At 42.4% G+C, this 24,548-nt stretch overlaps 1 protein-coding gene across 1 annotated transcript in view; it reads left to right on the top strand.

The window, feature by feature from the left end:
- The window catches only part of LOC137328070 (doublecortin domain-containing protein 1-like), a 485,645-nt gene that overhangs the window by 94,818 nt on the left and 366,279 nt on the right, over positions 1-24,548 (top strand). Inside the window, exon 8 of the mRNA XM_067994210.1 lies at positions 759-925. Within this exon, the coding sequence (XP_067850311.1) occupies positions 759-925 (167 nt within the window). The remainder of the gene's footprint in view (positions 1-758; positions 926-24,548) is intronic.

The raw sequence follows: 24,548 nt of genomic DNA on the forward strand, positions 1-24,548 counted from the left end.
TTTGAGTTGTAAACTCAATAATTTTTTAATTAAATCGTTTAAAACAGTAATGTGTGCAACAAATATAAATATTATAATATTGGTAATTTGAAAGTTAATTATCTTCATTTTTTTAAATGTTTAAATGCAATTTCATCATGAATGCTTAACATTGACTGTGAATGGTAATAACTGTAGAGGCTAATTTTTGGATGGAAAAGATAGTACAATTCAGTATGCTCGCAGTTCAGTTGCAGCTCCATAAAAGTCAGTGGGATATGTTGGGCATTTTGCTGGATATCATCTATGACAATTGTAATTATTATACACATCTGCTCCCCTGGGTTGGAAATCACTTTAAAAAAAAACAACAGGGCTAATGCAAGTTTCAGAACAATGCAAGTTATGTTTCAGCAAGGCTTGCTTCAACTCATCTGTGATAAATGAGAAGATAAGGCAATCAGTGCACACCATGACACTGTGTGCAGTTAGTTAGGCACACTTCAAACCTATTCAGGTGTACTTGGGAAGCTTCATGATTCCTACAGTTGGGGGCTCAGTATATATATCTCTATCTATACACTTGATGGTGACCACTAGTCATCTAGGAGTTGCTCTTGTCAGAGCTTCTTCAGGTCACATATAAAATAATAGACGTTGAGGGTTAGGCCCAGTTCTGAAAGCAGTGTAGGTTCTGAATTACAGTTCAGGCTGGTATCTGCAGCTGTGGGTCAGAGTGGATGTAAAGTCCTCGTTTCTTTCATGCTGTTTTTCTGCAGTTCCATTGCTCGACAAGTGCCTGCAGAATTCCATCACACCTCTGCGTGGACCTGTCTGGGTCTCCAAGGGGGAAGGGTTCAGCCCATCAGGAGCTAAGACATACATCCAGGGAGTCCTATGGGCCATACACCAAAAGCTGACGCCTGCAAGGAATTACAGTAAGCAGGTGAGATACAACACTTTTAAGATGCTTCTTTTCAGTTGTGTTCGTTATAGTTATAGACAGTGATTGGCACTTATGTCATTAAATAAATGTGACATGTATTACATGTGTTCCAGTACCCAGTGGAGGCCAGAATACTTTCACTGTGATCTCTGAGCCAACAATAATGATGCTAATTGTATCTGTCTTTCAGTGTAAGATGTCATGTGCCTAATCTTTCTGCGACACACTGTGAAATGTTACAGCAATTCACACACTCGGGAATGCTGTGAATGCAAATATTTCATTCTCGAAAAATGACAGACCACCCTCCCCCTTTCCTTCATGGCCACAGAGTTTTTTTTAAGCTACAGCAGAAGTACAAGTCTTTAGAAAGACCCGTTTTAGAAGCATCATTCTATGATTCAATCAGTGAATTAACTCACTTTAAATAATATAGTAAGCAAAACTGTTTTTAAAAGAAAATAGTAAATATAGCAGAATAAACAGTTAATAGTTGCTGTTTGGATTACAGTGAAATGGTATGACGAATGATATTCTAAAACTGAATAATCAAATTAGACCATTTAAAAATGATTTTATTGGTATTTTAGCCTTTAGATATGCGAAGATATGTGTTGAAGTTGGTGGTTTGGGGATTATAAATGCAAACTGATATTAAAAACCAGTTGATTTGATTTCACCATGAGTCAGGCTCAGTTAAATTGTTGACTAGTCAAAGGCTCTCCCTGTCTGTTTAATTTCTTTTAAATCTGCAATTGAGATTTAAACGCACGCAATCCTCCCCTTCTTTATTACACATAAAATGAAGTTTAAAAAACTGTTAACACTTTCAGCCACTCTGGGCAGGAGCATCTAATTAGCATTCCCATTACATGGTTGTTTTGGTGGCGGGGATGCTGCATCTGGAATGCTATTGTGCTGCACTCCTCTGTTTGGGGACAAACACTGCTGGGGAAGGAACGTGTGAAAAAGCCACACCATAGCGACTGAAAGAGGGAGGCAGTGTTTTCTGTGGGCTTCAAGCTGGGTAGCTGTCATTCACTGCCTCTGCACAGCTAAACAGCTCAAAAAGAGAAGACAGAACCACCTTTCAATTTAAAGTCTATTCCTGCTTTTCTTCTCCTTAATTCAGCATTTTATTTTGCCTACAGTCTGTTAGAATCAATCAAATAAAAATTCCGCCGCGATGGAATATACATTTCTGCTCCTCGAATCCAGCTTGAATGCGTGCAATTTCAATTTATAAAAGTACTCTGTGCAATGTACAACTGTTACTGATTGTTGAATAGGCACAGCACTCAATGGTGATAGTGGGAAAGAGCCCCTTGAGCACTGTAATATGCCAGTTTCTCTGCAGGAGTATAATTCAACAGGTTCTGTACATTCACAGTCCATTCAACAGCTCGGAGAGCTTAATATGTTGTTAAGGACTATGCTGGGAAATTTATATTGTTTATAAAATGTCAATTAAAAGTGTGCATGTATTATTTTTTTTCTTAAGTATTTCAGACAAGGTTTCAGAAAGCAGAATATAATTTACTAAATCTGGATGACACCACGTGTCAGCTTTTATTTATAATCTAGGTCGAGTTTTCCTTTTCTCCTTCACAATTATCCTTAATTTTCTTGATCTTGTTCACTCAACACATTGGGTACCTCTAGCTACGAAAGCACTGCATATGATGCTCAATGATTGTTGATGTTATATTTGCGGTTTTCTTTTCTTGTTTTGTAATATCAACTTGTCTGCAGTTCAGGCTCTTTCTTTCAGTTTGACTGCTCAGGCACAGCGATGACAGAAATATTGGGTCGGTACATTATGCACAACAGTTTTCTTAAATTGCTTTTTACCTCGCTACCTTAAAATATTTATTTAGCAGCATCTGCTTCATGCATTCTCCGTCCTGCGAGTTCTGTGGAGCTGATGGCACAAAAAGAGAAATAGCAGCGAAACCCAACATAAAAGGCAGTCCATTATAAATGGACTCTTGCAGTATATTCAGGTCCTGCATTGGAATATGCCATTGGACCCTGTGTATAGCAGCAGTGATGGACAATTTAAGTGTAAATTATTATGATGTGTCCAAGGTAATCAGAGCTTTCCTTGTTACCAAAATTGGGAAGGTTCTGATTATTTTTTGAAGACCAGTCTAACTGCAAAAGTGGGTTTGGTGAATGGCACTGAATGAATGTTTCCCTGTTTCTTTCTAAAATGATTTTCATTTTAGAACTGTTATGAACTTGATAGCATGAAACATAAAATGTGACAGAATTGATATATGCTGTGATATGTCATTATTGAGACATAGTGCAGTTTAGATTATCTGCAGCAACACAATACATTTTATACTCTGGGCCCATATCCGTACTTAAAATGGACAGAGAAAAAGGTATTTAATATTTGGTAGATGAAAATTGTAGATGAATATCAAAATGGAGAGTGTTTGTGATTGTGTGGAGATGGTATTCTTTCTGGCTTATCTCAGTAAATTGTATCCACGCAATAGAATCATTCTAAATATTTCAATGTCATGTTATTTGAATCAATTTTATGTATCATTTAATGTATAATTTATATATACTATAGTTTATACATATATTATGTAAAATTTATATATACGGTTTTACATATTATTAATTTCTATCTATATTGTTTTGTTTATATATATTTATGTATGTAACTGCCATATATTGGGTCAAGTTCATTGTGGCTGAGATATGTTAAACATCTTATTGCATGCTTGAATTTTTCACCTACTTTCACCATAAAATTTCTTATCGCCCAGTTTCATCATTAGTCGAGTCAGGGGTTTAGAAGGTTTTATCTGGAAGATTTTTACATGTCAGTTTTACTACGTATTTGCATATATTTTGTCTTGAATGAATGCCAATTGTGTTACTCGAATGTGAAGTTGTCAAATGGAGTTCAGTTGCTGAACAAGGAAGTTGGGAATGACTTGAGCAGAAAGTTATAAATCCGTGGGAGGGAATTTTTAAAAATTCTTTTCTTTATCTTATACTCCACCATCAGTATAACGGCAGCCAACATGTAGCATAGTTTAAAACATTAAAAATTTAAATGGCATTCCGATGCTGAGAAGCCCGGTTATCCTTGCCCATAGAGTTGCATTGCTGCCTGCTGCAGAAATCCTTGAAGGGATATTCCAGGTTAGGGAGTTTTACTTAATTCTATGTGAGTGGTTGCTGGTGGGAGGGGGGGAAATGAAACTGACCTGTTTAAGAGTTTGCATTCATCCATTCTGTGCTCATGTGCCGTTCTTAAGTGATGCGGTTCAGCACACTCTGGCTTCAATGTCAAGTTGAATGCTGAATGAAAATCCTGTTGCAATGCAACGTTGTGCTGCCCTCCCAGCAGGCTGTCCGATTACATTTTTTAACCTCATGAAAATATTCGGTTAAGTCTCACAAACAAAGTTATTGTGAACATTACCCTGGAGTATTTCTTCAATACTCTGAGAGCTACAGGAACATTTTTATACGATGGCTGAGTTGGTAAATGCGTGTGGAAGTGTGGGTGCTGGACTGAGCCGTACAAACCAGGCAGGACCTCAAGTTAGCTGCCTCAAAGTCTGGCTCAAGTTAGCTTTTCTCAGTCGGGGATGACGTAGGGTGATACAATAGTGAGGAAGAGGAGAAACAGCCAGTATTTACTCTTCAACTAACTATCCAATGATTTCTGCTGTGCATGTGGTCACTGACTGCTGACTAAATTCGGCTCGGCTGTAGAGCCCCACATGGCTGAATAGTTTGCCAACACTCAAATCACACATGAAAAGATGGTTACTGGGGTGAAGCAGCACAGGAATTCTGGAATTGTTGACCAGCATAAGTCTGTGATTCTAAGAAGGGAAGGGAATTGTGAAGAAGCATTTGACACCATTATAATATTTCTAGTTTATCAGAAGAATAATACCAATTAAGAAAGGTTCTATGCTTTTTATGTCTGCTACTATTTATGACAATACTGTTCACCTACATAACATGAGTGACCATACTTAAAAGGAATTCATCATATATGAAGTGCTTTGGGATATTTCTGAGAGATGTGATTAAGTGCTATACAAATGCAAGTCTTTGTTCCCAGATATGTGAAAAAAAACAAGACCTTTGGTTGTAAACTGAAAAGGTCTTTCAGTATGGAAAGGGCTGAATAGGTTCAACAGGTACGGCTCAGCAAGATAATTGTAGACTAACTGCAGCTAACGACATTTTAAAAAGCAGGCTAAATACTTTGCACGTCATAAAACAGCCTTCATATTTTGCCCAGAGAAACTCCTTTTGTTTAGAGCTGTTGTGATTATTGTATTGTAAGCCTCATGACTGTTTAGGATAATGGCTCATTGAAGTGTGTTTGAAGATATGTGTGTACGAATCATTTCTGAAGAAATCTAATCAACACTGGCATTTGGTTATGAACTTTACTCATGGGGTTGAATTTCCACAGGGGTTCTTCCGACCGTCCAGCATAACTTTGGTGGGAGATCTGTGGAAACCCCAGAGAAACAACGTAAACAAACAAAATTCATCCCCATATTCTTTTGGCTTGGCAGTTACTCTTTTTGGGGTTTATAAATGCACCCCACATAGACTCAGATGACTTTTGAAGGCATGTCAGTTGAGGTTATGCGTTCAAGTCCTGGAGTATGTTTTAACGCCACAACCTTAGAACTCAGAGATGACTGCACTACCAACTGAGCCAAGCTGAGAGTTGTTGACATTATGTGTTTGTATTCTAAACCATTAACCAGTTATGTTTGTGATTGCTGGGAATAATTATGGAAAAACTTTGAAGTTCAGCCCAATAGAACTTATCATTTTCGGGATTTGGGCATTGCTGGCAAGGCCGAGATTTGTTGCCCATTTCTAGTTGCCCTGAGATGGTGATGGACTGCCTTCTTGAACTGCTGTAGTCTTTGTAACAGTTTGTTACAATTGAGTGGCTTGCTGGGCCACTTCGGAGGGCAGTTAAGAGTCAACCAGGTTGATGTGGGACTGGAGTCAGATCTAGGCCAGACTGGGTAATGACAGGAGGTTTCCTTCCCTAAAGGACATTAGTGAACTTAATGACTTTTTAAGACAATGGTGACTTCTTATTGATTTCAGCTTTTTAAAAAATTCTAGTTTTTATTTTAAACTGAATTCAAATTCTCAAACTGCTGTGGTGGGATTTGAATTCACACTCTCTGGATTATAGTCCAGTAACAAAACCTTTACACTACCTTTACACTACTGTATTGATGGTCATTATATTTTATGTAAACTTACCGGTATTAGAAACTGTTAATTGATTTGACTTACCAATAAAGTTTTTTTAAGAAAGGAGAACATGTGAGGAGCCAACCAAACTGCTAAACGACCTCCCCCCCCCCCCCCCCCCCCCATCCTTCAACCTTAGTTCCACTCCTGTTTTGTTCAATTTTGGCCACCGAACCTCAGGAAAGATAAATTGGCCTCAGATATATGTCAAGGAATAATGGGTTCCCCCAAGGATGTAGCAACGGCACAATTTCTTGTGCGGGAGGGTGTAGGGAAGGAGCCAACCTCAGAGGAACTAATCATTCTAGCGTAGCTTGGTCTTGGGCTGCTTTTAGTTCAAATTCTGTGAGACCAGCACCTGTGAGCCGGCTCCCAACAGTTACACCACGAAATATGCTTCCCTTATCCTGGGTGCAAAATTGTAGATTTTGTGGACCCACAAGTCTGCCACTCGCACAAGGGAGCTGGATGTAGAAGTATAAATAGTGGCAGCTCGTGGACATCAGTCTCCCACAATCCAAATTAAAACAGTGCCAATATAAAAGCAGCTTTTGTCATTTTAATCAGCTTTTTTACCCCTTCACTTTGGATGAAAGTTATACCAGCACATTCCCACAATCCATGTCTACAACATACAGGCAGTGCTCAGGGAACAAAAAAATATCTTTCGAAAAGACCTCAGCTATCGAAGTAATTTCCCCCCCAAATCGAGGAAAGATATGTGGGTGATACAAGTGTAGAGAGATTCACAAATTGCCCTAAATTCCAGTAGTAAGTCAATTGAATTCGCTCGTGAAATTGAAAAGATAAATGACCATTCTGAGGTGTCATGGTAACAAGTCCACAACAGGGAGACTGCGTCAGCAAAGGATCATAAGCCAACCCACACAGACTCATTCTCAAAAGTTTGATAGCCAGCTACCACCTGAAAAGCAGTAAAGGAACCATTGTCAGCTATCTGATAGACAGAGCTGAGAAACTGCAGTTAAATGAAAATGAGAGAGAATGTCATAGCAAGAACAAGGGGACACACTCAAAGATATCTTAGCAAGTGTAATAGTAAGAAGTGAAAGAATTAAAATTGCACACCCTATATTCCACTAATCAATGATATCAAAAGTATGTAATGCATCCTTGTCACACAGTTTTTCTATATGTCATCTAAAATACAAAGTCTGTCATCCACATTTGCTAATTTTACACTGCATTTATACTGCAGTTACTGGCAGTGGGGGAGCCACTGGGGGCGGGGAGTGGGGTCAGAGGGGTCGTGATCTCCCAAATCACTTTGCGGTCAGCCAAATTTGTATCCGGATTCGACCAAAACAGACTGCAAATAATTTACTCGCTTAACTTTGAAATTCCTGATCGCGAGCACGCTGCTGCTTTGAGGCTGACGCGAGCAGCAATGCAGCATTGGAGAATGTCATCGTGATTGTGCTGTGCCAAGTTGGCCAAATCTGGACTTCGACCACCCCCCTCCTCCTTTTATCCTTCGAACATAGCCCGGCCCCTCTTTTGTTCAGTTTTGGGCACCAAACCTCAGGAAAGGTATATTGGCCTTTGAAGGGGTACAGCGCAGATTCACCAGAATGATACCAGGGCTTAAAGGGTTAAATTATGAGGACAGGTTACATAAACCGGGCTTGTATTCCCTTGAGTTTAGAAGGTTGAGGAGTGATCTATTCGAGATATTTAAAATGATTAAGGGATTTAATAGGGTAGATACAGAGAAGCTATTTCCCCTGGTGGGGGAATCCAGAACAAGAGTGCAAATCTTAAAATTAGAGCTAGGCCATTCAGGAGTAAAATCAGGAAACACTTTTTCACACAAAGTATAGTGGAAATCTAGAACTCAGTCCCCTAAAAAGCTGTTGAGGCTGGGTCAGTTGAAATTTTCAAGACTGAGATCTCTAGCTTTTTGTTAGGTAAGGGTATCAAGGGATATGGAGAAAAGCCAGGCGGGTAAATGGAGTTGAGGTGCAGATCAGCCATGATCTAATTGAATGGCAGAACAGGCTACTCCTGTTCCTACATTCCCTGGTGAGCTGTGGTATGAGTTCTAGCCAGGCAATACCCTCTTTACACTGCCTGGCTCCCGTTTGGTTGAAGAGAAGTTTGCATGCGTGTAACCATGCAAACACTCATCTCCCAACAGTTAAACCTTTAATAAATAGAGAGCATGGAGGAGACAAAATCCCTGCTCTCCAAACATTTAAATTAAGGTCAGGCAGATTTACAAAGTGCTCAGTTTCCTAAGCACTTTGTAAACCAGGTTTGACATGGCACTAGATTTACACCCCATGCTGTGTTAAACCGAAGCAGTGTGAGACTACGGTTTATATTACTGCTCCCTGGTGTCAGACTGGCCTGAGTGCAGAGTTAACACTGTAAATTTAGTATCACAGCAAAGAGGAAACTGCTTCACGGTGACCCTCTAACATGCAGTATAAACGCACCTTCAGAGAGCAAGTAGATCTCAGTATAAAATGTTGTTCCCCGCTTTAGTCCTATAGCAAGCACCTCAGTTTTGTCATTCTTTCCTTCAACTGAACACCAGATAGATAGGGTATTTACTTACGAATGCACCTACAGAATTAAATGTGCTTCATTGAACACAGTAGTCTGGCATTTCATGTGGTTGAATGCTTGACACTAAACCAGAAGCCCATGATTTCAGATCCCAACACTACCTATCACTTAACTTCACCTGCCTCAGTTGGGTGAGTTTTTTTTTTCAGTTCAGAGCTGAATTCTAAATAGATTGAAGGAATCATAAAATCTTACAGGACAGAAGGAGGCCATTCGGCCCATCGTGCCTTTGCCGGCTCTTTGAAAGAGCTATCCAATTAGTCCCACTCCTGTGCTCTTTCCCCATAGTCCTGCAAATTTTTCTTTTTCAAGTACACATCCAATTCCCTTTTTAAAGTTACTATTGAATCTGCTTTCACCACCAGGTAGTGCATTCCAGATCATAACAACTCGCTGCGTGAGAAAAGTCCTAATTTTTGCCTTACATCTGTGTTCTCTGGTTACCGATCCACTCGACGCTCGAAACATTTTCTCCTTTGGATACTTTAGAGCCAAGTATCAATGGGCCAAGTATTCACAGTGCATGCTCCGCCCGCTCATACTGGAAAATTGCATCAGGGTCCTGTTGACATCATAGGATCCCGATTTGCATGGGTCACCCATTTCATGGTCCCTACCAAAATGGCAGTGAGCACAGAGTGGTAAGTGCTCCGCTGCCATTTTCATGGTGTTACCGCCTCATGCCTGCGCGATGGGGAGATGAAAATTGGCACCACTTTCTGTAACACTTTATCACACTTTTTTTGGTCCGCATTGTTATAAAACAGTGCATCCTCTGACTCAACATGAGTAACGCCATGGGAGATCTGCTAATATAGCTATATAATCTATGGAATAAAAATAAGGTGGGTTCTATAACAGACAGGCGATTATTACCGGCCAGGTGGTGAAGGTGAAAATCTACCCCCATGCTGTTGTTAATCCAATTGTTAAAAACTTAGTAACATTTTTTTGGAGGTGCTTGACTCCATTTGGTACTGCAGGTCTCTTTCTTCTTGCCAGCAATGTTCAACACACACCTCGTAGCTCCAAAATGTGGGGAAAGCAGTCCCAGGAAGGAAATAAATATCTCTAATTGCCATTATATAATGCAATTAACTCTTGTAACAATCCCATACATCTTCGAAACCAAAATGATTCCTCGGGCAAAAGGTGCTCATTGCTTGTTTGGCAAAGCAGTTTATGGAGTGTTATCAGACCAAAAATTTTACAGCTCCATTAACATTATCATTTAAGCTTCTGCCCTGCTTCTACAGCCCTGTGGCTATTTCTCTGCACTGCACATCATGCTCCTGCCCAGAGGGCTGATGGGCAGCCTGCTACGAGGCCTCTATCGATGGCAATTGATTATGAGGAGCTGCGTACAGTGGCTCAGGTTGATGGGCACTCTTGCCTAGTTTTGCTTTTCTCCTTATAGCTACCTGCCCCGATGATACTCTGTAGTTGAAAAACCAGTGGTGGGGTCCCTGGACCCTAGGGGTGCAGCAAGAAGATCCTGGGGATCTGCAAGATCACCAGATTTCTGTCAGTCTATCATCAGATTTCTGTATTTATTGACCCACTAGCTGTTGCTGTTGCTGTCCATTAATAAAAAATGTTTTCTGCAATGATAACGCTACTTTTCTTTGGGATGGTGATCCCTAGGACTGTGTCAATATTTGCCGGGTTCTCCAGGATTATTTATTCTCTTTTTCCCTTTATCAAATTTTCCTCCCACAGATTTGTGTGTTTGAACCCTTAAGTCTCTCAATTCTACCATTTAATTGTTAGCAAAAAGCAACCACCAGTCATTGTGCAAACAGAATCTGGCACACTGTTAGGTGAGCTATAACTTTTACCTGACTTATTAAAGACTCATTAACGCACTTAAATTGTGGTTGCTCAAAGTCATAATTTCATCCGCACAAAGATGTGGCACTCATATTAAAGCTGTGGCAAGAACATTTTGGAATTCTGTCGCTGCTGATTGTCTCTGGCAGTAGAAGCTTGATAGGCAGTGGAAACGGACAATCTTACGAATTTTAAGAGAGTGATGGACAATTTTTTGGCAGACAGGACTATTGAAGGGTAGGAGGGATAAAGTGGGGTGGGAAATCTGTGAACTTTGGGACCAGCCCGATGGATAGAAATTATTTTTTCCCGGTCCTGTGTTCCTAGGGACATTAGAAAACATTGCCTGTATGTGTGTGAGTCAGTTAAAAGTATGTCTAATGATGCATCACAGGTAACCATAGGGGGGGAATTTCTCAAGAGTTTTTCCTGTAACTGGCCACAGATACTTTTCTATGTTTTTATTTTGCCTCCTTCAATTCAGCATTACAGCGACTGGTGAGGGTGGTGAATGAGGTTGCATCGTCCAACAGATATGATCTTTTCTTTCCCTTCTTTTCATCTATTAATACCACATTCTAAGTTGACATTATACTGAAAAACTGAATCATGAGAGAAGGCTTCCCATAGGACTGGATTGGTAAAAATAATTCCTTGATAAAGTGCCATAAATATTATATTTTTATTTATTTTACCCCAAGCACCAATACTTTATTAAATATACTGGTAGGGTTCTTTGGGGAGTGTGCCCTCCATTTGGTAGAGCATTCTGTCATCACCTGTGCTTGTTCTTCTAGAATATTGGAGACAACTAACAGAAAATACCAATAAAATAGATCTGAAAGCTCCATTAAATCTTACAGAAATGCTAAATGGGGAACTTAATGTTCATGGAGAGGTTGTCAATCCTTTCTGATCCCTGCTTGGCTTGGGGTATATTTACACCAGAGCCGGATTTAAGCTGCCACATTTATAGAGTAAATACAGCCTAAATCTAGAGTCAGAGCCTTTATTCCACTCTTACTCTACAATAAAGTGAATGGGAGGAAAATCACAGGCTGGTGAGCGCAGAAGCGAAACAAGTCGAGCGCTGGTGCGAGGCAGCAACTACTTCACACTGATGTTAACTTCTAGTATAAATGCACCCTAAATGTTCGCAGATCCAAACTGTACAGGGTTGAGAAAAAAATGAGTACAAAATACATAGAGGAAAATTAAAAAACCTCATCCTGGTGCTTACAGTGGGTGTCGTGCATGAAGCAAACCTAACATCGGTGAAATGAAGTGAAAATTGTATTCTTGTCTTGATAGAGATGAAAATGGATTTCTGGTCATGAAGTAGATATACTTGTCACTTTTTAAAAAGGTGTTAGCAATTTGCTTCACCAACTAAAGTGCAGATTCCATATGGTACTAAACTCGTGATCTGAGCAATCAATAAAAGCTTCAATAACTTCTGCTTCATTACACTTATAATAAAAGGCTATGGATCTGCAGAACATAAATGTAAGTACATGCTGGGATTTTGCAAGGGCAGGTTTGTGTCAGCTCTGTCATCTAGTACAACATTGCCACCTTGAGGCACAGTGTACACGGTGTTGTGTAAACCAGTGTTGGTTGTAGCTATACGAATGTACTCCCAGATAGAAACAGCAGGGAGAATTCCCTGATCCTGCACTTCCAGTGGGGACCTGCGCTCACAGGGAGCATGACTTTCCCACTGGGAGTGTGGGATCGCAGAACTAGCTCTGGTGTGGCTACTGGCTACTGTAGAAATTACTATTGACAATAATAGAGAATGCATGATCAATATTTGCTATTATACTGGACGAGATAACCCATTTAAAACCAGTTAACAACCCTGTTAAAGTTGCGTTTTAAGTAGGAATATAGGAACATTAGGAACAGGAGTAGGCCATTCTGCCCCTCAAGCTTCCTTCGCCATTCAATTAGATCATGGCTGATCTGCACCTCAACTCTATTTGCCCACCTTTGCTCCATATTCCTTGATACCCCTTACTAAACAAATATCTATCTATCTCAGTCATTAAAGCTACAATTGTCCCAGCATCCAAAGCTTTTTTGGGAGAGAGTTCCAGGTATCCATTACCCTTTGTGAAAAAGTACTTCCTGATTGTGCTCCTGAATGGCCTAACTCTAATTTTAAGATTATGTCCCTTTATGTTGATTCGCTGGAACCGCCAACAGTAATTTCTAGGCTCATGTTTCATTATTTCCTTACGTGCCAGATTAGAAACATGAGTTGTTCCTCAAAGGTCATGATGTTAAATGACATTTTCTAATTTGTTCCAGAGTTGGATCCTATGATTAACTAATTTTTGTTTTGTTCTTTTTTATTGCTGAATGTTAGTTTACAATAAAAGTATTCTCAGCAATCTGGACCTGCATGCTGGAATTAAAAGAAATGTATTTTTATTTATCAGTTTTCCCCCTTGCAAACTACTCACCACAGCCTGCTCCAGCCAGAAGGGTGGGATATTCTGGTCCACAGATTTAACCATGACTGCTATCAACAACAACAACTTGCATTTATATAGCACCTTTAACACAAACGTCCCAAGGCACTTCAAAGGAGCATTATCAGACAAAATTTGACACTGAACCACATAAGGAGATGTTAGGACAGGTGACCAAAAGCTTGGTCAAAGAGCTAGGTTTTAGGACCTTCTTAGAGGAGAGAGCAGTAGAGAGGCGGAGAGGTTTAGGGGGGAATTCCAGAGCTATCAGTGAGCCCACCATCACTGTTTGATAGAAGGTGCAGTTTGTGTTAAGTGAGTTGGTCAGTGCCCCTAACCAAGATGGAACATCAGGGTTAATTCCACGATCTTGCATTCACAGTAAGGGAGCTGCACCTGGAGACAGCCAAAGCCTGGGAATGGGGCTACAATGTTGTAGCCCTATCTCAAACCTGCACTGGTTTAAATGTGGCTTTCCCGTTGGAAGTGGAGAATTGTCTGTTACGCATTTCTGAATGATATTTCATCCAGTGATTCATTTGAAAGTTGACAGAACTCGCCCAAATAGGGTAGTCGAGTTTGAGTGGACTTGGCCCACAAGGGTCAAGCTTAGAACCATAAAAGTTTACAGTATAAAAGGAGGCCATTTGGCCAATCGTGCTGTGCCAGCTTTGTACTACAGCAATCCAAAACCAATCCTACTCTCTCTCCTTAGTGCAGTATCTTCCTCTGCTTCAATTATTTATCCACTTTGCCCTTAAAAGATGTAATGGTCTCTGCCTGAATTACTCCCTGTGGCAAAGCATTCCATATTCTAACAATTCTATGTGTAAAGAAATTCCTGCTAACCTCTCTTCTCACTCTCTTCGTGACAATTATAAATTGATGACCCCTCGTTACTCACTCCCCAAACAGAGGAAATAATTTTTCCCTACTCATCCGATCAAAAACTTTCATAATTTAAAAAAATTCTATTAAATCTCCTCTGTGACTTCTTTGCTGCAGTGTAAGTAGTCCCAGTATCTCAAGTCTCTCCTCATAACTATAGTTTCCTATTCCTGGTATTTTTCAGGTAAATCCAAATTGTACTCTCTATGGCTTTAACATCCTTTCTATAATGAGGTGTCCAAAACTGCACACTTTATTCTAACTATGACCTAATCATTATCCTGTACAAATTTATTGTTGCCTCTTTGCTCTTGTGCTCTATGCCCCTATTTATAAAACTCACATTTCTCTTGGTCTTTTTTTGGGTGGAGAATCAAACTCTCAGCTGTTTGAGTTCTAGAACCACCTTAAAAACTAACATCTTTAACTCTCTAGTCTCTGTAGTTTTTTAGCAGTCTCATTTGATGATTTTTGTCTCACGTTAATCTGGTTCTGCAAAAAATTAGCAGCTTCACCAGAAAGCTGATATCGAACTATGCATGCTGTAGGCCAATAATTCACGAATGGTAGCCTTGGGTCCAAAAGCATCTCTAGAATGAAAGATCTGATGTATACAGCCCTATGGTGGGATTAATTTCCCATTTCCCATTCAGTTACATAGGGCACGATTTTAAAAGGGAAAAACGGGTGGGTTGGGGATGGGGGGGGGGGGGGGGGCAATCAGTCGCTGTTTTTGGGAGAGGGCAGACATCCTGGCTGGAATCTGCACATTTTTGAATGAGTCTCAGGCAAATCTGTGTGCGTGCATAAAGCAGTCACCAGGAAGTCCCGCCCCCACTTAAATCCGGCGGGCTGATAATTAAAGGAGCAAATGTACCTCATTGAGGTACTTAAGGTAGATTATTTTTTGTGTATTGGATAGTTAAAAAGATTTTAACGTTACCTGGGCGACTTTCTCACAGCTTCCCATTCACACCTGGTGAAACCAGACGGGAAGGACCAGATCAGTGAAAAATACACTAAATAAAATTACATTTCCCATTGTAAACAAATTAAACAAACATACCTTAAAAACGATGTGGCCTGGAACCACCCCCACTCTGATCCCGATGTCCGATGTCTCCACTCTAATCTTTGTTCCCCCCCCCCCACTCCCATCTCTACCCTAATTGCCGATGAGGTCTCTCTCTCTTTCTCTCCCCTCCCTCCCCCCCGGCCTCAGATGTGCAGCTCCTGTCGGCTGCCAGCCTGTCAATCAGGCTGGCTGCCGGGTGCAAAACCCGGAAGAGGCTTTGATTGGCCTCATTAGGGCTGCGATTGCAACCCACCTACTTGCCTTCCGGGTTTGGCGCCCGCAAATCACCACCCCCGCCCCCCCCCCCCCCCCTGCACCGGACTCTTTCCATCGGCATGTTAAAATTGTGCCCATAGTTTCCACTTAACATAGCCTCAACTGATGGGCAATATCATGACATCCCTAAAACATTTCTTCGGCTCTCCTCACATAGACGTCTCAAGTAGGTTACAAGGTGGTGAGCAAGTAGAGTGGACTCTGAGCAGGAGGGAAGAATGGAAGAGAGTACTTAGGGGAGAGATGAAGGCATGGTTGAAGAAAACGATATTTAGTAAGCTTTTCAAGGCAGGGAGGTGACAAGGCAGTGTTTTTGGGGGCTAAATTGGGCCGCGTAGCGCCCGTTGTGTAGGCGCTACGCAGACTCCTAAGAACCCAAAATGGCATCCGAGATGCACACGCACACTTCCGGCGTGACGTGCGCCGGACGCCGTACTGATAAAGGCGTTTGCGCGCACGCACTTAACGACCGCCGGCATCATGTAAAGTAGAGAGAATATGCAGTAGATCAGTGTGTAATGCTGATTTAAAGGGACAGATGTGATTTTGGAACTCCATTCTCCAGCCAACGCACTGTCTTAATCTCGCTCAGCTGAACAGGTCTTAAACAGCATGGAGGACCCCCCACCAGTGCTATTTAAAGGGATCATGCAGGAGTTACTGGTTAGTTGCTGGATTATTGCTTCTGGCTGCTGTTGCATTTGTACCTGTTTTTGGAGGTCTCTTATGCTTGAATACTAGGACAAGGGGACTAACCCAAAAATTTGAGCTAGGATTTTTGGGAATGAAGTTAGGAAACACTTCTACATGCAAAGGGTGACAGAAGTTTGGAACTCTCTTCCACAAACGGCTGTTTTCGGGGGTTAACCAATTTAACCCCCTCTGATTGAGGATGTTCTAGAGAATGGGGTCATAGCAATAGAGGAGCAAATCGGAAAATTTTTACTTTCATATGTGGCCCTCAATGTTCCATGGGATGCATCTAAGTGGTCCATGAAATCAATTAGATATTCCTGAGTAATCCTTTCAAACCAATAACCCTACTAATGTCACCTGCACTTATTAGTCAACCAGACATATTTACAAAATGAAATTGAAAGGGCATTATTCTTTGTAAATTCCCACCAATGCTGCTCTGAGCTAACTATCAGTGGATATATGAAGTAGCTTGGGAGATGACTCTCTCCGTGATGCTCTGTTCTCTAATGAGGAGCTGCCTTCCCAAAGTAGCACTTCAGATGTGCGGGAGTCTCTTCAGTCCCCTATTGTCATTGCCTGTTTGTGCTCCAAAGTAACTGATATCTTGTCTGCACCTGTCTTTATATTTGCATCTCCAACATGCAATCAGGAGCTATACAGTTCCAATTCCAAAGAAAATTCCAATTTCTCTTTTGGGTCTACATGTTTGGGTGGAGATAAAGATCACATTGTTAGAGCATAAACACCAGCATAGAACAGTTGGGCTGAATGGCCTGTTTCTTTGCTGTAAAGTCTATGTAATTCTATGTAATTAAAGATCCCATGGCACTACGACAGTTCCCATCATTTAAACCACCCCCGTTTAAAGCGGGCAAACGTTTAAATCGGCCGAAAAGTGCTTACCATTTGTCATTTCCATTATAGTCAATTACAAAGTTGCTCTCAAGACGTGCTAAAGCTGTCGGGTATTTCAGGCAGAAACAAGTGTTTACTCAGTGGTTTGCACCTCGTTAAGGTGCAATTTCCTTCTATATTTAATCACCTCTCACCTTGGGTTACTGTTTGCACTGCTCAGCACTGCCTACAATAACACAAACATGTTCAATAAGTAAATAGCACCTCGTTAAGGTCCAATTATCTTGTGTACTTAATTCCCTCTATGTGGTGTGGGGTTACAGCTTCAATTGTGATTTGCTACAGTCTTGTTCAATAGTAATAGCGCTATCCCTTTAAATTGTCCAACGCATATAGCGCGCAAATCGTGTTAGCAACAACACGCCCACTATAAATTATGGGAAATGTACCTGTTTGTTCATTTACATTAAAGCAATTTAAACTGCAAAGTCCATAATTACATTTAATTAATGAATACCATACAAGTTAAGGAAACTCATGTCAAAAAAAATTTCCAGGCTTGTTCCATTTTTACAGTACAGTGGCCTCTCACTGCAACACACTCTCACCTATGATATAACACTTTGCTTATAGATGCATTTTTTATTCTGTTTCACGAAGCCACTGAACACATTGAGCTCGCAGGAGGGGTGCATTGATGCATTCAGGTTTCGTGGCATGACCATGCTTGTAATGAGAGGAATGCAGATTTGAGTCATATAAGAAACCTTAGGGTAGATCTTCCTCTTCGTTGCAACTGCTGAGTACCCAACAGGGTCTCGGAGAGGAAAATCACCACTCTTCTTTCTCCACCAGGCAATCCAGAAGGCAAACGGAATATTGGCCATTATTTCCAGGGAGATGGAGTATAAAAGCAGGGAAGTCATGCTATAACTGTATAGGGTGCTGGTGAGACCACACCTGGAATACTGCATACAGTTCTATTTAAGGAAGGACATACTTGCATTGGAGGCAGTTCAGAGAAGGTTCACAAGGTTGATTCCAGGTATGGAAGGGTTGTCTTATGAGGAAAGATTGAACAGATTGGGTCTATACTCATTGGAGTTTAGAAGAATGAGAGGAGATCTTATTGAAACATATAAGATTCTGAGGGGTCTCGATAGGGTAGATGTTGAGAGGATGTTACCCCCTCATGGGGGAATCTAAAACTAGGGGGCATAGTCTCAGAATAAGGGATCGCCCGTTTAAGAAGGAAATGAGGAGGAATTTCTTCTCCCAGAGGGTCGTGAATCTTTGGAATTCTTTACCCCAAAAAGCTGTGGAGGCTGAGTCATTGAATACATTCAAGGCTGAGTTAGACAAATTTTTGATCAGCAAAGGAGTCAAAGGATATGGGGAAAGGGTGGGAAAGTGGAGTTGAGGTAAAAATCAGATCAGCCATGATCTCATTAAATGGCGGAGCAGGCTCGAGGGGCCGAATGGCCTACTCCTGCTCCTATCTCTTATGGTCTTATGGTCTACCTCACTACTACAGGGGCTTCTTATAGCTCCAAAGACAGCCTCGTAGAGCTTGCATTTCTATAGCACATTTCATGGCCTCAGGACACCCTAAACCACTTCATAGGCAATGAATTACTTTTGAAGTCATTTTTGTTATGTCGGCAACATAACAACCAGTTTGCACACAGTAAGGTCCCACAAACAACATTAAGGTAAATGACCACTTAATCTGTTTTTGGTTGAAAGTGTAATGTTACCCAGGACTACTCCCGGGCACTTCTTCAAATAGTACAACGGGATCTTTATGTCCACCTGAACATGTAGACCAGAAAGCGAAATTGGCATGTTCTTTGGAATTGAAATTGGGCTGGAATACAATGTGGAGGAAGTTATGCTTCAGTTGTACACAGCCTTGTTCAAACCCCATCTGGAGTACTGTGTTCAGATTTGGGCACCAGACCTCAGGAAGGATATATTGGGCTTGGAAGGGGTACATGCAGATTCACCAGAATGATACCAGGGCTTAAAGGGTTAACTTATGAGGACAGGTTGCATAAACTTGGCTTGTATTCCCTTGAGTTTAGAAGGTTGAAGGGTGATCTAATCGAGGTATTTAAAATGACAAAATGATTCGATAGGGTAGATACAGAGAAACTATTTCCCCTGATGGGTGAATCAAGAAAAAGGGGGCACAATCTTAAAATTAGTGCTAGGCCATTCAGGAGTGAAATCAGGAGGCACTTTGTCACACAAAGGGTAGTGGAAACCTGGAAGTCTCTCCCACAAAAGCCTATGGAAGCTGGGTTAATTGAAATTTCCAAGATTGAGATTGTTAGATTTTTGTTAAGTAAGGGTAGCAAGGGATATGGATCAAAGGCAGGTAAATGAACTTGAGGTACAGATCAGCCATGATCTGATTGAATGGCAGAACAGGCTTGAGGGGCAGAATGGTCTACTCCCATTCCTATATTCCTATGTAGACAAGGCCTTGGTGTAAAATCCCATCCAAAAGACAGCACCTGCAACAATGCAGTGTACTACCTTGAAGTGTCAGATTACGTGCTAAGATCCCTGGAATGGGGATTGAACTCACAACCTTCTGACTTTAGAGCCAAAAATGCTACCAATTGAGGCACACTGATTATAACACTCTATCATGCTATAACAAGCTTAATCATGGAAAGGCAAGTTTGTGTACTTATTGCAGTAATCTCTGTTCGCCACCTCAGTTGCTACCAATCATAGGACCTAGAAAGAGAGACATGAACCAGGGCACATGCTTTAAGACAGTTTTCTCTACTGAGAAAAGCAATGAACTGTCTTTAAAATGAATACAGTTGGCTTTTTCATGTCTTACCTACATTATGAGAAAAAAATTCATGGCCATCCAGTCTTGGTGATGCAATCCAGTAGAGATAGGTTATCATTGAAGAGTCATGTAGTGGGCTCTTTACATGTAAGTGTCAACTTTGTTCAATTGGTAGCACTATTGCATCTGAGTCAGAAAGTTGTGGTTTCAAGCAACACTTGTGCACATGATCTTCATGTAGTACCGAGGAAGTGCTGCCTTGTTGGAGGTCTTTTGGGTGAGATATTAAACCAAGGTTCTGTCCGTTCAGATGAATGTTAAAGATCCCACTGCACTTTTTGAAAAAGAGCAAGAAGCTGCTCTGCTGTCTTGGCAAATATTCTACTCTTAATGAACACTGCCAAAAAAAAAAATTTGATTAATAAAGTCTTTCATCTCATTGCTGTTTGTGGGGCTTTGCTGAGTGCAAAATGGCTGCCGCATTTGCTTGCATAACAACAGTAATTTTTTGGATATGAATCTTTGGAACATCCCGAGAGATGTGATAAGGTTTAATATCAATGGACGTTCTTTCGTTACTTGGCTATAAAATTGAAAACATAAATTTAAAAAATGCTATACAACATTATTGCATCAAGCAACTTTTTGCGATTAACATGGCCTCTAATTTGGCACAGCTGCTAATGCGGTACAGAAATAAATTAGCAGCTGTAGTGCAAATGGAGATTTAGTGAACCTTACTGACCTCAAGTAAATAAATGTAAGTGCGTGCTCCGCCAGTAACGCTGCGGATTTGCAATGTGCTCTCTTATACAATGCTAACAATCAGTGCAATAGCCAGTGCTTTATAAAGTAAATTAACTATATATGTACAAACTAAATAATCAGAAATTATCATTTTGCAATAACAGAATATACTTCCAGTGCGAATGCCATGTAAAATATAAATCTGTCAGTTCACGAATCTCATTTATGGCTCTGATTATATGGGAATTGCAGTAAAAAGGAACAATAGATTCTCTATTTTATTTCAATTTAGCTCATAGTTTTGAAAAATAAAATTAACTGGAAAATTTAGCAAAATCTTTTTTAATAGTCCACAAAATCCTAAAATATGTTATTAACCTTTTTGAGTTTACACAGGTATGTGAGCTGACAAATCAGTGCAAAGACTTTAAGGGCTCAATTTTAAAAGCTAAGTCCGGGTGCGTTGGGGGTGAGGGGGGGGCGGGGGCGGGGGCAAAGAAAATGGGAGAAATCTGGAGTGAGAATGAGTCCCGACTCTAACCCGCCGACTTCCGCGTTTGACCCAGACGGATCTGTGTGCAGCGCGCTTCAGGAACTCGGAAGAACCGCCGGCAATTAAAGCTGGCAGGAAGATATTTGAAGCAGTAATTAAGGGAGTTGAACTTGTTAAAGTACTTAATTTTATATTGATTGAGACAGGGAAAGGATTTTAACTCTGCCTCAGCGTGCTTCCCATGGCCTCTGAAACACGCCATGGTGAAGGAGTCGTGTTTCAGCTGGCAGCCATTTGGACATTTAAATGCCTGTTTGACAGATGGGGATAAAAGGTGAGTTATTGCAGCAGGGCACTCAGTTCTCTCAGACAAACTTTTGGCTGGGAGATCTTTGTGTTTAGATTGAAATTTCTTGGTTTCCACACAGAGTTGTTCTGTTTACACATATTTACCAACTTTTCGGACCCCCTCAAACTGACACCATCAGGACGGGGGGGCGCGATGGCTGTATTCCCTATACATCTGAGGATGAGGAACATCACCATCCTCACCAGGCATGGCGTGCACTTCCACCACTTGGAGCTCCACAACACAGTGCTGCGCCACAGGCACCTGCACAAGAGCACAGAGGGGAACAACAGAGGGAGCGACATCACAGGAGGCAGTACCCTCATCAGACGGGCTACAGACCGAGGCTCAACTTCCTGGATATCTCTGAGGAGTAGTGCATACAGAGGCTGAGTGAGTCGCCAGGTGATCGCAGACATCTGCAGCCTCCTTCATGCCGAGCTGCTCCCAGCTGGGCCTGGCGGCATCTCATTACCTGTCGCAGTTAAAGTCACCACTGCCCTCAACTTCTTCACCTCCGGATCATTCCAGGGTGCCACCGGTGACATCGCTGGGGTCATTCAGTCGTCTGCACACAAGTGCATAAAGCAGGTCACTGACGGCTTGTTTCACAGGGCCTCACAATACGTCAACTTCCCCATGGACAACCTCAGCCAGACGGAGAGGGCAGTGGGATTCCACTCTGTGGCTGGCTTCCCAAGTGTATAGGGTGCAATCGATTGCTCGCACATAGCAATCCGAGCACCTCCATATGAGCCAGGACTGCTCATCAACAGAAAGGAGTCTCACTCCATCAATGCTCAGCTCGTTTGTGACCACTGCAAATGATTTCTTCACGTGTGCGCCAGATTCCCTGGCAGCTGCCACGATTCGTTCATTCTGAGGGAAGCCAACATCCTGGGCCTTTTCCACACACCGCAGACCCTTAAGGGCTGGCTGCTCGGGGACAAGGGATACCCCCTGCACACGGGGCTCGTGACACCTCTGAGGAACCCCATCAGTGAGCAACAGCATCGATACAACAACAGCCACATCGCCACCATGACTATAATTGAACATGCGATAGCTCGGTGTCTCGATCGTTCTGGGAGAGCCCTTCAATCTGCACCAGTGAGAGTGGGTCACATTATAGTAGTGTGTTTTGTCCTGCACAACATGGCACAACAGAGAGGGGTACAGGTTGAGGAAGCCCCACCCCCTCATCCACCATCCACATCTGCCATCCACATTGAGGATGAGCAGCAGCAGGAGGAGGAGGACGAACCCACGAGCAGAGCAGCGGCTCACCTGGCTGCTCGTGAGGCAAGGGAGTCACTCATATGTGAACGGTTCTCGTAAGATCAGAAAGTGAGAAGAGTCCAGTCCTAACACCACCTGGAAAGATCAGCCCCCCAGCTCCCTGCACAAAACAGTCCTGGAACTATACATACACCCACTGTAAAGTGACCCACTGGGTGGCATCAAGTGTCGCCGTTCATGGTGAACCTCATGAAAGGGCACTATCACAAAAGCCAGTCAAGAATGGGCAAGACGTGGCAGTAGTGGTGAGAATAATAACATTTAATGTGACTTTAACATAAACCAAATATAAATGAAAAACATGGCAATTGTGAGACACCCTTGTGCGCACCCTTCGTGATCACAAATCCTTAGCCTTTCTCTTCCTACCGCTTCTACATGGTGCATCCCCTGTGGCTACAGCAGAGGTAGTGACAGTCCATGGCCGGACTGCTTAGATACTTTCAGCCTAAACCCTCTGGGTTTTGGAGCCTGTGAGGTCCCCTCCAAAGACTGCTCCACCTACACCTGTGCGGGGGCAGACTCAGCCACCTGGAAAGGAGGCAGCATTGTGGGTACTGGTTGAAAGGGGGGCAACGGGTGAGACGTGAGAGCTCTTTGATTGGCGTCCCCACTTCCATGTCCCCTTTCGCCATCATCCCTCTCCTGGACCAGGCCCACACCACTCCAACCACCCTCTTGGACAACTGTTGGAGGATATGTGTGATGCCTTGGAAGGCCACTTCTAAAGTACCTGTCAGCCTGTTTAAGACGGCAGAATATTGTTCACCCCGAGTCTGAACGGCGTTGTCAGAGCCTGAATGGACTAATTTGTGAGCCGTGCTTGCAGCTCAATGGAGGCTGCCATTCTCTCCATCGCAGACATTCCCGCACTTACCTGCGACACGATCTTAGACATTTCAGCAGTTACGTGCGACACTATCTCAGACAGTTGCTCATGTCCCTGCAACACTATCTGAGATTCCCTCACATCCCTGTGGCACTATCTCAGAAATTCCCTCACGTCTCTGTGGCACTATCTCAGAAATTCCCTCACGTCTCTGTGGCACTATCTCAGAAATTCCCTCACGTCTCTGTGGCACTATCTCAGAAATTCCCTCACGTCTCTGTGGCACTATCTCAGAAATTCCCTCACGTCTCTGTGGCACTATCTCAGAAATTCCCTCACGTCTCTGTGACACTATCTCAGAAATTCCCTCACGTCTCTGTGACACTGTCTCAGAGATTCCCTCACGTCTCTGTGGCACTATCTCAGAAATTCCCTCACGTCTCTGTGACACTATCTCAGAGATTCCCTCACATCCCTGTGGCACTATCTCAGAGATTCCCTCACATCCCTGTGACACTATCTCAGAGATTCCCTCACATACCTGTGCCACCATTCCACTCATGCAGGAGTTGGACTCCTCCATCCTCTGTGCTCTTGTGGAGAGTGTGTGTGACACCTGTTCCAGTACCTCGCAAATGTGCTGCTGTCCCTCGATCATTCTCCTTTTAAAGGATGGCCCCCAGGGTTCAGCATCTGCGCCCGGCTGAGCAGAGCCTGGAAAGGAGTGCGCCCACCGACACGGACTCTCCACAGCTGCCCCTGCCACCAGTGTCTGCTCGTGCTCACTTGTGTGTGGTGACTCACCAGGTGCCAACCCAACTAACTAACTACCAGGACCCCCTGAGGTGTGAGTATCTGCGCTGGTGGGTGGCTCACTAAGATGTGACGGTGCGTCCTCAGAGGCCGGAGCTCCTCTGAGAAATGGCCCTCTGCTGTCACTGTGGATGTTGAAGGGCCTGTAAGAGAACGGAAGGCAATATTAAGCATCATCACAGATGTGTCATGTTGTACTGAGGTGGTCAACAAGTGCCAGGCAATGACCATCTCCAACAAGAGAGAGTCTAACCACCTCCCCTTAACATTCAACAGCCTTACCATCACCGAATCCCCCACCATCAACATCCTGGG

The sequence above is a fragment of the Heptranchias perlo genome, chromosome 12 (genome assembly GCF_035084215.1).
Source record: "Heptranchias perlo isolate sHepPer1 chromosome 12, sHepPer1.hap1, whole genome shotgun sequence".
Lineage (NCBI taxonomy): Eukaryota > Metazoa > Chordata > Chondrichthyes > Hexanchiformes > Hexanchidae > Heptranchias > Heptranchias perlo.